Source organism: Leptodactylus fuscus, chromosome 1 (assembly GCF_031893055.1).
Source record: "Leptodactylus fuscus isolate aLepFus1 chromosome 1, aLepFus1.hap2, whole genome shotgun sequence".
Taxonomy (NCBI): domain Eukaryota; kingdom Metazoa; phylum Chordata; class Amphibia; order Anura; family Leptodactylidae; genus Leptodactylus; species Leptodactylus fuscus.
Genome location: NC_134265.1, coordinates 155698257 through 155712402, shown reverse-complemented (window position 1 = coordinate 155712402; position 14146 = coordinate 155698257). Strand labels below are relative to the sequence as shown.

The window sequence follows — 14146 nt, the reverse complement described above, 5'->3', positions numbered from 1 at the left end:
TTCCTCCTATCCAGTGGTACGTCTTTGGGATGACTTCACACATTGCAGGGGCTAAAACTGGTCTGTCTGATCCAAATGTATAAAATGAATGAAATAGTTCTCAGGTATCTATTTACATGCTAGCTTTCATGTGTCTTTAAGGCTAAGGCCACACGGGCCGTATCCGCAGCGCTAAACACATTGCGGTTCTTTCTGCAGTGCTTTTAGGAGAAAGTTCAGAGTTTTCCTCTGCGGACTTTCTCTTAACATTATATCTACAGGAATGCCTCCGGCGTTTCCGTAGATATAATTGACATGCTGCGATTTACAAAGCTGCAACAACTTTGCAAATCGCAGCGTGTCGGCGCTGCGATCATTTCCGCAAAGTGGGGATGGGATTCGCATGAATCCCATCCACTTTGTAGGCACTGTACAACGCCGCGATATTTCCCGCAGCGTCTCCGCTGCAGGCAAATCGCAGTGTTTCCGGCCCGTGGGGCCCCGGCCTAGGAATGTTTTTTCCTAGCACTCTCATAAATGGCCTGCATTGAATAAGGTGTATATTCTTAGACAGTTACTCATCGTGACAGGCACCATTTGATGTGGCAGTCCTGGACAATTAATATGTTGCTCAAGCCATCATATTTTTTCGCCAAAATCTATTATCATTGCAATCTTACTAAACAATTAAAAAACGGTCACAACTAATTCTCAGCTAAGTATAACATAACAGAACATCTTTACTTAATGTAATATGCCAAGACCTGTATTTAAAGGCAAAACAATTCATCAAGATAAAAGCAACTCATGTTTACTGCAGGGTAATAAATCCTGGGCATGTTTTTGCCTTTAAGTACAGGGCCTTTTGACTTGTTGTTGTAGTAATGTTTGTTAAAACTGTTGGTTCTGCCAGATAAGCTCATTCTGCTTCTTCAGTAGGATTAGTAACGTTATATGGAGAGGCCTCAGATGGTGCTTCACACTCAGCTACAGCTTTGGTGCCCTCGCTGCTGCCTGGAGAGGTGCTGGACAAGGAAACCAAACCAGAGTCCTGGCTACTCGGTGGAGAAAACACTGCAGACAAACAACACATGGCAAATTTTAAAACACACCCCAAAAAACCATAATTAATAAAACAAATTATATTAGATACCACAACAGTAAATATAGCTGGATTCTCCACCTAACATTTTCTATATGACAAAAAAACCCTGCAAAATGGCAGCCAAAAACCTATGTGTTTCCCTAGCTTACCAGTGAAGAAACAACTGATCCCCAATGAAGTCAGTGAGTGTCTTCAGCCACTACAGGCCCAAAGGGTTAAGAATACAATAACTCATAATGGCCATACGGAAAAGCAAGTTTTTATCACTTTTTGGGATCCACTAAGGTTGTAAAGGGTTTTTCTAGATCTAAGATATTGATGTTGAATCAGTAAGATAGCTCATCGATATTACTTTGGTGGGGTCCAACACCCTGCAGCCCACGATCAGCTGTTTGATGAGAAACCAATGTTTGGATAAGCCTTGTAGCCTCTCTACTACTTACCAAGCACAGCACCATGCATTGTAGCTGTTCTCGGTATTGCAGCTCTGCTCCATTCACTTGAATGAAACAGAGCAGCAAACCAAACGTGCCATTACATAAACTGTGATGCATAAGTGGAGCTTTGGGGATCTGTGGGGGTCCCAGATATCAGACCACCATTCATCTAATATTGATGACCTATCCAAAGGCATTAAAAGAGGAATATGTGTCGAATGTACATGTTTTTTTTTTAATATAATTTGACCAGTTTAGTGAACTTTTTTGACCAAAGCCAGGAGTGGGTTTAACAGAACGATATATAAGTAAGGGCTTCCTTTATATTTCCCATTCCTGTTGAAGCCACTATTGACTTTGGCTCAAAAAAGATAGCAAAATTTGCAACAACAAAAAAAAGCAGCTTTTCCAAAATATGGGGTCCATATTTTTCAATGCTGCTAGGAGACCCTCTCCCAACATAAGGGTAAGTTTATACAGGGTTTTTTCATCCGGAACCTAAGGAGGAGGCCGCCTTAGGTTCCGGACCAAAAACCGGGTACCCGCGACTGAAAGCCAGTGCACTGCACCGGCATCCAGCCATGTGCTCTGCTCCGGATTAGGCCCAATGAATGGGCCTATTCCAGAGGAGGGTGTGTCTTCAGGCCAAATCGCGAGGCGAAACGGCCTGAAGAATGAGCATGTTGCTTCTTTTTTCCGGGAGCCGGAAGAAATGGCGGATATGGCCTCAATATCCTGACCAAAAATCTCCGTATGAAATTACCCTTAGATGTAGGCTGGTATATCCAGCAACACATGGACCAAGTTTCATGGCTGACACTTGGTCATGTGAATGCATCTTTAGCTTAACTGTCCCATCCTATGTTTTAAGACACAACATATGTCCTTATTTACTAGGCTGCAAATAACAAATTGCTTACCTGTCTCTTGAATAACTTGGTTCCTTGGTGCTTGAAAAGTGCCTGAAACACAGTATTATTGTATAAAAATTGAATTAAAAATTTAATGCTCAGCATCATTATAACACTGCTAAATATTTAACCCTTTACCACCCTGAGACAACAGTGAACTTAAAGGGGTATTCCCACCTCACATACTCATCAGTCTTTACTGCTGTAAAATCTTCTTTCTTCCTGGTTTCTTGCATCATTTGGTGGGCGGGGTTTCACATGCGACCTGCCATTTAGCTCCACCCCCAAATTAGCGTGTAGCTCCGCCCACCCATATTGGACTATGAAGTACAGGCAGCAGCAACTCCATTCTGTGTTACATACAGAGACTGCCTGTCTCTGCCATAATGAACAGAATTGTATTAGCTAGCCTGATAACTGGGAGAACAGAAGAAATGAAAGCAGCTCCTCTCCCCTATCTGATAGCAGGAAGCTAGGTCACGTGGTGTAGACACAGGAATAGCTAGAAACACAGGCTGGCTCCCGTGCACTTAGCCCCTCCTCCCTCCCCCCTGAGAGCAGCAGATACATCACTTGACTCATGAGCAGATAAGTCAGGGCTGTGGCCACACATCCACATTAACAAGCAGTATAGATAGGATCCTTGTAACGGGACAACCCCTTTAATTGAATGATATAGAGATATATAATAAATTCATTCATTACATGATAGACAGAATTTTTAATCCTCAAGTAGCCAATGCAGATTCTCACAGAATGATTGCAAGCAGAGATTCTGTAATGCACAAGGAATTATTACAAAAAAATAATAATTTGAAATTGCGCATTTTATTATAAAATGCATAACCTTCATTCGCTGAAACATTTTACAAACTGCTACATTTTCTGGTCCATTTCTATTTTCAGCAAGGCTAGAGATGACCAACTACAGTCTAGGCTAGAGATACATGCATACTATACATGTGTACTAAGTGATCTGACACCAACAGAAAACAGCTTAGGGCTCGTTCACATCTGCGCCCAGGTGTCTGTTCTGCAGGTTTCCATTTCCTGCATAAAACAGAGCAGGATACGGAAACCTGCAGGATTCTTTCTCACCCATTCATTTGAATGGGTGAGAAAGCTGTCCGGCCATGAGCGGCGGTGAGCGTTTTGCGCTCTCCACCGTGAAACCGGGTTTTTTAATCCGGACACAGAGTCGGACATGCAGTACTCTGTGTCCGGATTAAAAAATCCGGTTTCGCGGCGGAGAGTATAAAACGCTCACCGCCGCACCCGGTCTGTGCTTTCCGGAACGAAGACGGAAAGCACAGAACGGAGACCAGAACGCAGGTGTGAACCTAGCGTTACTCACCATTAAATATCAAGTTCACAAAACTAAACATTGCCTTTCATGTATATATGTTGTATAAAAAAAAAATCATCCAATAGATGCAGGAGAAATGAACACATGTTCTTGCAGCAACACCATATCCCTTAGGGGGCATTCACACGATGTAACGCGGCGTTGATTTTGACACGTAAACACGTGTCAGAATCAGTACTGCAAAACAATCCCATTGACTTCAGTGGGTTCCGTTTAGTGTGCGTAACACATTGAAATCAATGGGAGGCTTTTTAACCCATTGATTTCAATGTGTTACATGTGCTAAACTGAACCCACTGAAGTCAATGGGATTCTATTTTACAGCGCTGATTCTGACTTGAGTTTACGTGTCAGAATCAATGCCGCTTTACATTGTGTAAATGCCCCCTTAGTGTGGTTCCATAAGTCATAATGTGTATGTGTTGCATAGGATGTATTATATACAACTGTTTGTGTAAATATTTTCATGAAACTGAAAATAAAATTTAGGCTAAGGCCCCACGTAGCAGGTCACAGCAAAAAAGTGCTATGGGAAAAAACGCGGCTGCATAGCATTGTGGTTTTTCTCGCAGCACTTTTCACAGAAAGTCCGCAGAGGTTTTCTCTGTGGGCTGCCTACTTCCCTTATACCTATAGGGAAACCACTGGCATTTCTGTAGATATAATTGACATGCTGAGATTTCCAAAACTGTAACAGTTTTGGAAATCGTAGAGTTCCCACTGCACGTATTTTTCACAATGTGTGGATGGGATTTGCTGCTAGAATCCCAGCCACTTTGCAGGGACTGCAAAATGAAGCATTTTTCTTTTTCACGGGGTTTCTGCCACGGCCAAACTGCGGTATTTACTACACATGGGGCCCCGGCCTTAAAGAAAAAAACACTCTTCCAGCTCACCTGTAGATGAATCATGAAGGTTGACCCTCAAGTTTTGTGTTGCTTGGATTAAAAATCCCTGGACTCAAAGGAACAATGAATAGAATTTTCCAAAATAATAAAAATACAGCATCCAATGAAAAAATGTTCTTGAATAAAATTTACTTTTAATTCACATATTAAAACAATAATAGAATGTTACACAATCCCCATGTGGTCATGATTTTTATTATTTTGAAAATAAAATTTGTTTGATAACAAAAAACCCAACAGTGAAGTATCCAGTGAAGAGGTATGACATTAGATTAGACCTGGTTCACATCTGCGTTTAAGCCATTTAGTTCCCCTATATGCATGAAATATACGGAGAGAGAAACATCCTGTAATCATTGAGGGGCGTGGCCTACGCATGGCGGCGTGAAGCAGCAGAACCCTATAGCTCCCAAACCCCCGAGCGGTTTCTGGATATTTCCCCGGGCTCTTACTTTCCTCCGGGCCCCTCCAGGCGATGGTGAAGCGCCTGAGGCGTAAGGCACCCTCGTCCTCCCGGGTAGAGCCACAGCTGGCCCGGTTCCTGGTGTCCGCGTCCTCCTCCATGTCTGCCTGTGTCATCAGACTCCCCTCCGGCTTCCTCTCAAGTGACCTTGCCGGCGCCAGTCCCCCTGGCCTCCGTCGGACCGAGTGCTGAGCTGCATCAGCCTCCAGTTATGGCCTCCCAAGCTGGCGGCCCCGACAGTGAGTCCTCTCTCCCCCCTCCCCCTGCAGCTCAGGCTTCAGCTCCGGCCCTAGCAATACCCCATTGCAGCTCGAAAACCGACCGCAGCGCCGCCTCTATGGTCTTCTGTATCCTCCCCTTGCTTCTTCAGCGTCTCTGTCGGACGCCTGCGCAGTACGCTCCCTGTTCGGCGAAGATTGCCGAACGTACTGCGCATGTGCAAAATTGTGGTCCCAGCCATAGTGCGGGCACTGCAATTTCGCGCATGCGCAGTACGTTCGGCAATCTTCGCCGAACAGAGCGTACTGCGCAGGCCTCCGACAGGACGCTGAAGAAGCAAGGGGAGGATACAGAAGACCATAGAGGCGGCGCTGCGGTCGGTTTTCGAGCTGCAATGGGGACGCCCCCATCGCTGCTCCTGCGATGGGGACGCCCCCATCGCTGCGAGAGAACTCATTAGCATACCGGTACAAACCGGTATTTTGAGCGAACGGCGCGACGGAGAGCTCATCCAAAGGTAAGAGACGAATAGCCTTTCTAAAGGCTATTCCGACGTGTTAACTAGAAAAAAATGTGTTTTAGTGGTAGAATCCCTTTAACATTGATCGGATCCATCGTGTTCTGGGCGTGCGTAAGTCGTCTGCATCAGAGCCTCGAGATGTCCTTTGTAGGGTGCATTTTTTCTGGGAAAAAGAGGATATCTTGCAAGCTGCCTGGCGCCATGGTCCAGTGTCCTTCCAGGGGTTCTCAATACAGCTTCTACCTGATGTCTCCCGTCGCACCCTAGCCATAAGATGTCTCCTCAAACCTGTCTTGCAACTGATTTTGGATGCTGGTGCTTCCTACAGATGGGGCCATCTCTTCCATCTCCAGGTTCGCTGTAATGGTGCCATGTTTGCCCTACATTCTCCGGACCAGGCCGCTGCTCTGGCCCAATTCCTGGATCTACCGGATTTGCATTTGCCGAATTAGCTGGACTATCCTCTTCCGCTCTCAAGACCGCTGGCAGCTCCTCTTCTTCTGCACTGCCCCGTCGGCAGCGCCGGGAGGCTGACCCCTTGTGGGCGCCGCCATAGGATCCTCATGTTTTGTCTTCCATTTCTGGGACTTGTTCACATTGCTGGTTTTCTTAGTGCCTAATTGCTGTTCTACTTACATTTGGTGTTTTTGTCTCTTGCCTTAAGTTTTCTTGCCCTGCTGGTGGCTACAGCCGGTTTCGGTCCGCTGTGGCTCCCCACAGTGTTTGCTGCCCCCCTCCTCCTTCCCGGGCGCGCCATGGCTAGGGAGTTTATGATTTTCCCCTTCCCCCCAGCTACTGCTGTTGGCGGGTGTCGAAGCTAGGTTCAGATGCTAAACGTCCTTTTTCTTTGGCTCTCCGGCCATGGAGTGCTCCTTCGGGTTTGCGTGGAGGACCCCGGACGCTCTGATGATCGTCCGGTTCGGAGTTCCCTGTTTTCTTTGCCCTCCTATTTGCCAGGTCCCACGTTGATGTTTAATGTTGCTGCTCGGGACACGGGTAGCGTACTTTTGTTTATTGCCTCTCCCCCGACTGGTTAGGTTTGGCAGCTCTCTGAGGACGTACTGCGGTGTGTTGTCGAGACCTGCGTTAGTGGGCTCTTTCCCACTGTTTTTTGTGGTCTGACCCGGACTAGCTGGACTCGGTCCTGCTTTTTGATTTTGTCTTTGGTGTCTTGTGTGTGCCCTTTTATTTGCTGTTCATCTTGCCTTTTCTCCACCCTTGACCCCCCATCCTTTTTTTTCCCTCTCCCCCTGCAGGGTTTCGACCAGCGGCCATGGATTCCTTCGCCTTTGCTTCTATCAACGCCAACAGCCTTAATACCCTGGAGAAGCGTTCATCTCTACTGGGTCTGCTTGGGTTCTGGCCCTATACGGCACTCTCTCTGAGTTTTATCTGCTGCTGGTTTCTCCTCCTCCGGACCATCGACCCCCTTTCTATATAAATGGGAATCGGACCTGAATATGTCCTTCACTGCCTCACAATGTACCAGAATCCTTGAATTCGCTTATAAAAGCTCTATAGCTGGCAAATACCAAGAGGCGAAATATAAAATCTTGACACGGTAATATCTTGTACCGACGAAATTACACAATATTTTCCTGTCCTCTTCTCTGTTGGCATTGTGGTTCGGAGGAGGGAACCCTCCTGCACATTTTCTGGGAGTGTGCTGAACTTCAGTCTTTTTGGGAGGGTGTACATAGGGTTGTATGTCAGGTCTTTCAATTTCCCCTCCCGCTCTCACCATCCATTTTCTTACTTTATCTCCGCACTTACCTCAAGTCTGCTCTCCAACATGTGATCAATGCTACCCGGGCCTGCATCTCGGTGCTCTGGAAGTCCCCCAATCCTCCCTCCCTCTGTCATTGGCTTCACAAGGTTGAAGACATCAGGGTCATGGAAGACCTCACAGCGTCGCTTCGTGATGCACATGAGGCCTACGTGGAAGCTTTGACCCCGTGGATTCTCTTTCAGGGTTCTCGACGATACAAGGACCTGATTGGCTGATATGTCCTTGAGTCTCATGGACTCCTGGCCGGAGCTCGGCGCTACCCTTCCAATTCCCCCCCCCTCCTCCTTCACCCCCTTTTTTTTTTCTCTTCTTTTTCCTTGATTGGTGTGTATATGTGTGTTTGTCTTTGTCTTTACCCATTCTTATTTTGGTTACTTGTCTTTCTGTATGTTTGTCCCTTATGCTCTGTCTTTGTTCCGTTCGCCCGGACGTGATACTATGTATAATTTGATGTTTTGGGCCACTTTTTTTCGGCCATGTTATTTTATTGCCTTGTTTAGTTTATTGATAATTTGTTCTTAAATAAATAATTAAAAAAAAAATTAAAAAAAAATCCTACAATCACTGTGACGGAAATCACATGGATCCCATAATAGTCTATTGGTCCACCGCTTTCCTAAGGTAACCACTTTTTTATGCGGACAGGTTTCCATTTGGGAGGTCCCCAAGCTGACTCTCGCATGAAGATGTGAACCGGGCCTTACATGTTATTGTGACACCTTGTGTTCAAAATGTCTAGCAATGTGCATGCCATTTGCTGAGCAGACTGCCGATGGACAGACACGCTCAGTAATTCTCATAGCCAGTACTCTGCATTGTGATCTTGTGTTCATTGCAGAACAACCAAAAGAAATGGCTTTTTGCCCTGTTTGTCCGGGAAGAAGCAGTAGAACAGCAATCTACAACACAGCTGAAAAAACTGACTCTTGAGGATCCATTCACACGGAGTTTTTTTGGCAAGGAATTTGGCGCGGAAAAATCCACTTCAGGAATTAGGAAATGTTTTTTCCTCCAGCACAGTGTATGGACCTTGAAAAAAAACGCTAGCGGTTTTTCCACATGGTTTTTGCAAATTCCGCGCCAAAATCTGCGACATGGATTTTCCATCGCCTATTGACTGCACTGGCTTTTGCAGGCGGACCTGCCTTTTTTTCCACTAGCGGAATCCATAGAACTCTATGGGGAGGCATTTTTTCCATGTGGATTCTGACACTGATTCAGCGCCAAAATACTCGCCAAAAAACTCCGTCTGAATGGACCCAGAGAGGAAATGAGGGTCCATTCACACAGAGGAAAATGGTGAGGAATTTTTTTGGAATTTCAGCACTGAAAAAAAAAAGCCTCCCATTGACTTCAATGGGTTCCTTAGCAGAAAAAGGAACCCACTGAAGTTAATGGGAGGCTTTTTTTTCAGTGCTGAAATTCCACAACAAATTCCTCGCCATTTTCTTCTGTGTGAATGAACCCTGAGGCTGAGTTCACACAAAGTTTTTTTGTCAGGAATCCGCCTCAAAATCAGCCTCCCAATAGGGATGGGAGGCTTTTTTGGAGGCTGATTTTGAGGCGGATTCCTGACCAAAAAACTCCATGTGAACTCAGCCTAAGGGCTAGTTCACACGTGAACTGCCCGCGCGGCTTTTGACACCGAGAGAGACGCGGCGAGCCGCGTCTCTCTCTGGTCAAAACCCGCCTGCCGCGACCATCGCGGCTTTCCCCTCCGCTGTCGGCTCAAATGAATGAGCCGACATACAGTAGAAGGGTGCTGCCGCGGCTCAACCCGCGCGGCTTCCGCCTGAAGATAGGGCAGGTTGCTTCTTTTCTCCGCTAGCAGCAGCCCGCTGCTAGTGGAAAAAAGAAGCCTGGCGGTCTGCATAGACCACCATTGTAAGGGGGAGGTTTTTGACACGAAATCCGCTGTCAAAAACCTCCCCTGGGTTCACGTGTGAACGAGCCCTAAGGGTAAGTTCACACTGAATTTTTTGGTCAGGGTTTTGAGGCCATATTTGCCTCAAAACCCTGACCAAAAACACGGCTCCTATTGAAATCAATGGGAGCCGCTCAGGTCTTTTTTACCCAGGAGCCGTTTCTTCTGGCTCCAGGAAAAAAAGAAGCGGGATAATCATTCTTCAGCCCGAGTTGCCTCATGATTCGGCCTGAAGAAACATCCTCCTACGGACTAGGCCCATTCATTGGGCCTAATCCGGAGCAGAGTGCACGGCTGGATGTCGCTGCAGTGCACCGGCTTTCAGTCGTGGCTACCCGGAGGTCGCCTCAGGTTCCGATCCAAAAAACTCTGTGTGAACTCAGCCTAAGGGAGTTTGTCAAAAGGAAAATGGGTATCAAACTAATGTACCTTATAGAGCTACTTAATAGTCTATGGGGTCCATGTGTTTTCATTGCTCACCGCTTGTCAATGCATTCAATATTCTGTTCAGGGGATCCCCAAGCGGACTCCTCAAACGAATTATCAAACGCAGATGTGAACCAGGCCTTAGCAGATTTTTTAAAGAAATGTGCACTTTGTTATTCTTCCTGGAATCTATGAATACATTGACAACTGGACATTATTATTCCAACAGGTATGTCCACAGTCCAGAATTGTCACTATCTGGACGATGTCACAATGTGCAGGGACACACCACCAATCGGTAACACTCAGGTGTCAATTTACTAATTTCTAGGCAGAATATGCTCTAAATAGAGTTTTACGAATAGATGACAGAGAAAAAAATTTTCCCACTCAGTCAATGTCAGATTTTCAACTGAGCGACTCTGGACAGAATTTTGCATGCACTATCTGTTTCTAATGACCCCATCACAGCATTTCAAAGAGATTTAAAGGGTGTCTGTCACTAGGAAACTCGATATCAAACTAGTCACAATGCAATGTAGCGGACATTATGCTGAGCACCATCACACTTTTAGAAAACCCAATAGATGCCTTAAGTGGTTTTCACATGAACATAATCATATTTAAATTTGTAGCAGTACATGCTAGTGGTGGTGAACGGACCTTAGAGGGAATTAAGGGCGGTAATCAAGCAGGGGTTAAACTGCAGATTATACGCCCCTAAAGCCATTTTAAGTTCATTTACATATTTATTAAAGTCAGATCCTCTTTAAAAAATATCCAAAACTTCAATATTAAAAAAAGATTTTTTTTTATATTTCTATATATTGGGCAGCATAAAGAGTCTTTTTTGAGTGGGTAGGTGTACTTTTTGAGGTCAAACGGCAAAAACATGGCAGTTTGGGCATTTGATTTGTGAATAAAATATTATGAACAGCCGCAATAGTAATGTATAGAATCTCCCATAAAATAGTGGGGGAAAAAAAAGCTTTAAAAAAATATAATAAAAGAAAATAAAATAAATAAAAGTTCTAAACCACTCCTTTTCCTAGAATACATATAAAAGTAGAAAATGACTGGGAAACACATACACATTAGGTATCCCTGTGTCTTTAAGTGCCCGGTCTACTGAATATAGGGAATCTGCAGTGCTCCTGTTCCGTCGGGAAGGGGTTAATAGGAGCACCGCAGATACCATATATTCAGCCAGGCTGAATTCCAATTGGGGAAAAAAAACTCAGTGCTCAAGCTCAGGGAAGGGGCAGACAGACAACCAAAACACCCCCTCCCCAGCATCTACTGCACCCAAAAACTCTGACCATTTTCATTTTTGAAATTTTCCAGTAGCTGCTGCATTTCCCCCCCTCGGCTTATACTCGAGTCAATAAGTTTTCCCCAGATTTTTGTGGTAAAATTAGGAGGGTCGGCTTATATTCAAGTATATACGGTACCTGTTCATTTCTATGGCTGTATACACATGCTCATGTATTATCATCAGCCCATATATGTAGCTAAGACCCTGGGGCAAAACTCAGGACAAATCCTATGCCTGTCCCATTTGCGGCCTATACTTCCCGACAGCAATGAAGGCTTTCATGTCATCCATGCGCCTTCTGTGCCATTAAATCACAGCCTGAGTAGATGCATAAGCGAATGTGCATGTAGCCTTAGGGTGAGTTCACACGGAGTAAAGTGCCGCAGAATAGTGCCGCGTATACAGACCCATTGAAATCAATGGGAGCGTATATGGCCCGCAAAAGCTCACGCGGCGTATTCGTGCCACATCACGCGGCACTTTACTCCGTGTGAACTCACCCGTAGTCTTTGAGGATGAGGTCACCACAGGTCCTGGAAGCTGCAGCAGTTGGGAAGGTAATGAAGGTATGGTGGCTTATCTGTAAGAGAGAGGGGAACTATGGACAGTTTCTGTAAATGGGGGCTAAAAGAAGCAGATTATGTTAGAGGCAGAGAAGGACCAGGGAGACATTTAATAGGATAAAAACGGAGGTGGGTGGGACTTTGATAAATCTGAAGTCAATAAATGCTGCAGGCTGCAGCAATCCTGGGGCATGGCTGTAGGGGGTGCAGAGGTACCAGTTGTTACCAGCCCCAGAGGTCCCTGTAGTGGACACAAAATACACCACTATTCTGAATGGCTCGTTGTGCAGAGGCCCCATTGCAGATTTTGTATTGGAGCCCAGGAGATTTAAGTTACACCTCTACAGCAATCCATGCTTGTCCCTTGTTCCTTACTTTAATGGCCACTGGGTTGATGGCCAGTAATTTGGGTTCTGCAGCCCTTCTTTTTACATAAGAAGTAACCTTGAGATCAGTGGTAAATTCAGTAGTGGTACCTTTATCTACCAGCTTTAGGCAGAAAGTTGATGCGTATATACAGTATAAGGGTCTTAAAATTTGTGTGTCTAATACAATATATTGAAGGTTATAGCTTTTCTTCAAGGATTGTATGTAGAATGTTAACTCCTTCATACAGTATAAAACAAAGAAATAAACTCGAAACTGTATTTGGCAAAACCAATAGAAGAGAAAATATTAAACACAATCCAAGGCTGGCCAGTTGTAAAATCACTTGCAAGCCACTATTGATACTAAAAAGAAGATAGGAAGGCAGGTCCTGCGACCTCTGGTTTCCCACCCTATCCACAGCCCTATGCGTCCCAGCTCCTGCCAAGCCTGAATGTAATTAAGGGAAGCTGCAGTGGCAATTTCTCCCCTCATTAACTTGCTGATTGGTTTCAGGCTCAAGATTTCGCCAGGCTGCAGTTTGTCACCAATTCCAAATGGCCAATCGTTAATACTAATGTTTGTGTAACTAACTGCCGGCATCTGCCACTGCTCCTTGTACAACAATAATGGTGGGAAGGTACATTAGTGCTCATGTGTTAATTCAACCTGTGTTCATCAATGGAGAAATCTATGGTGTAATTAAGTTAAACGCATTGGTAGCCCAGTGCGGGTCTAAATCACAGCAGTCTGTACCGTGCTCTGACATGTTCAGTGTCAACACTTATTATGTTTGATTACAGTCATTTTTACAATTTACCTAAGCCTGCTCATGCTATCAGAGTGAAGCTAGAGACAGTATGTACACAATAGCCACAACGCCTTGCATCCTGATGATATATCACACACAGACAGCACTACTAGAAATGCAACTACAAAGTAAGCTGGAAATTATATCCTTATAATAATGCACCAGTGGGTCTTACTGTAGGTCACTGTCACCATTCCACTGAAGTATACAACACCTAGCACATATTCATATTCGTACCTATGTATCAATCCTGTAAACATATTCTTTGTATCCTAAAAATACTCCACAGTCCACAAAGCAGTTATTTTCTGGAGGTAAAGTTATTTATTAAATATAATTAATCCTGTTTCTAAAATAATTAACTTTATTCAACTAAGGTTTACATGGCATTTTTTATATTACTGAATAACTGCATGCAATTTTTAACTATGGTAATGAGTAGCATATACTACTATGCTAGTAAACCAGAGGTTAGCAATATAATGGCAGTCTTCTTTCTTCTTACAGGTTGGATTTTGACTGGCTCACTGACAGCAATCGCATGATGTTTCAAGTGTTGTGAATTACTTAATGAAGAGATTTTGAGACGTCAGTGGCACCTCCATTTTCATGTTAAAGGAGTGCTGGGAATAAGGGGTAGCAGCATATGACCGTATTTATCCTGTGAACCTCAGTCTGTATGTTAGCCATATTTACCAGCTTGAACTTCGTGCTGGGAGCAGGACTCCAAGTATCCTAGTTATCCCTGCCTAGGAGTCCCTGCCTCCCAGCGACATACTGTCTGTACTGTAATTGATACGGGACAATATGTCGCTAGGAGGCAGGGACTTCAAGCATCATAGATAACTATTCTGCAAGGAGTCCTGCTTACAAGTCTTCTTAAAGGAGTTGTTCAGGGAGATTAAATTGATTTACCTGACTGAGAGGATAATGATGATGAACCTGAGGGTTTGGAGCACACTGACCTTTGATACTCACTCTCTCCCTTCTTCCCCAATCTCACAGGTAATTAATTTCCTGTGAGATTGGGAAGGAACGGGTGGA

The 14146-nt window shown here is 44.8% G+C and overlaps 1 protein-coding gene across 1 annotated transcript in view; it reads right to left on the bottom strand.

Moving 5' to 3' along the window:
* Positions 1–898: 898 nt before the first annotated feature.
* The window catches only part of DMRT1 (doublesex and mab-3 related transcription factor 1), a 64833-nt gene continuing 51585 nt past the window's right edge, over positions 899–14146 (bottom strand). Inside the window, exons 5-6 of the mRNA XM_075278803.1 lie at positions 2442–2483; positions 899–1053 (exon numbers count right to left, since the gene is read on the bottom strand). Of these exons, the coding sequence (XP_075134904.1) occupies positions 899–1053; positions 2442–2483 (197 nt within the window). The remainder of the gene's footprint in view (positions 1054–2441; positions 2484–14146) is intronic.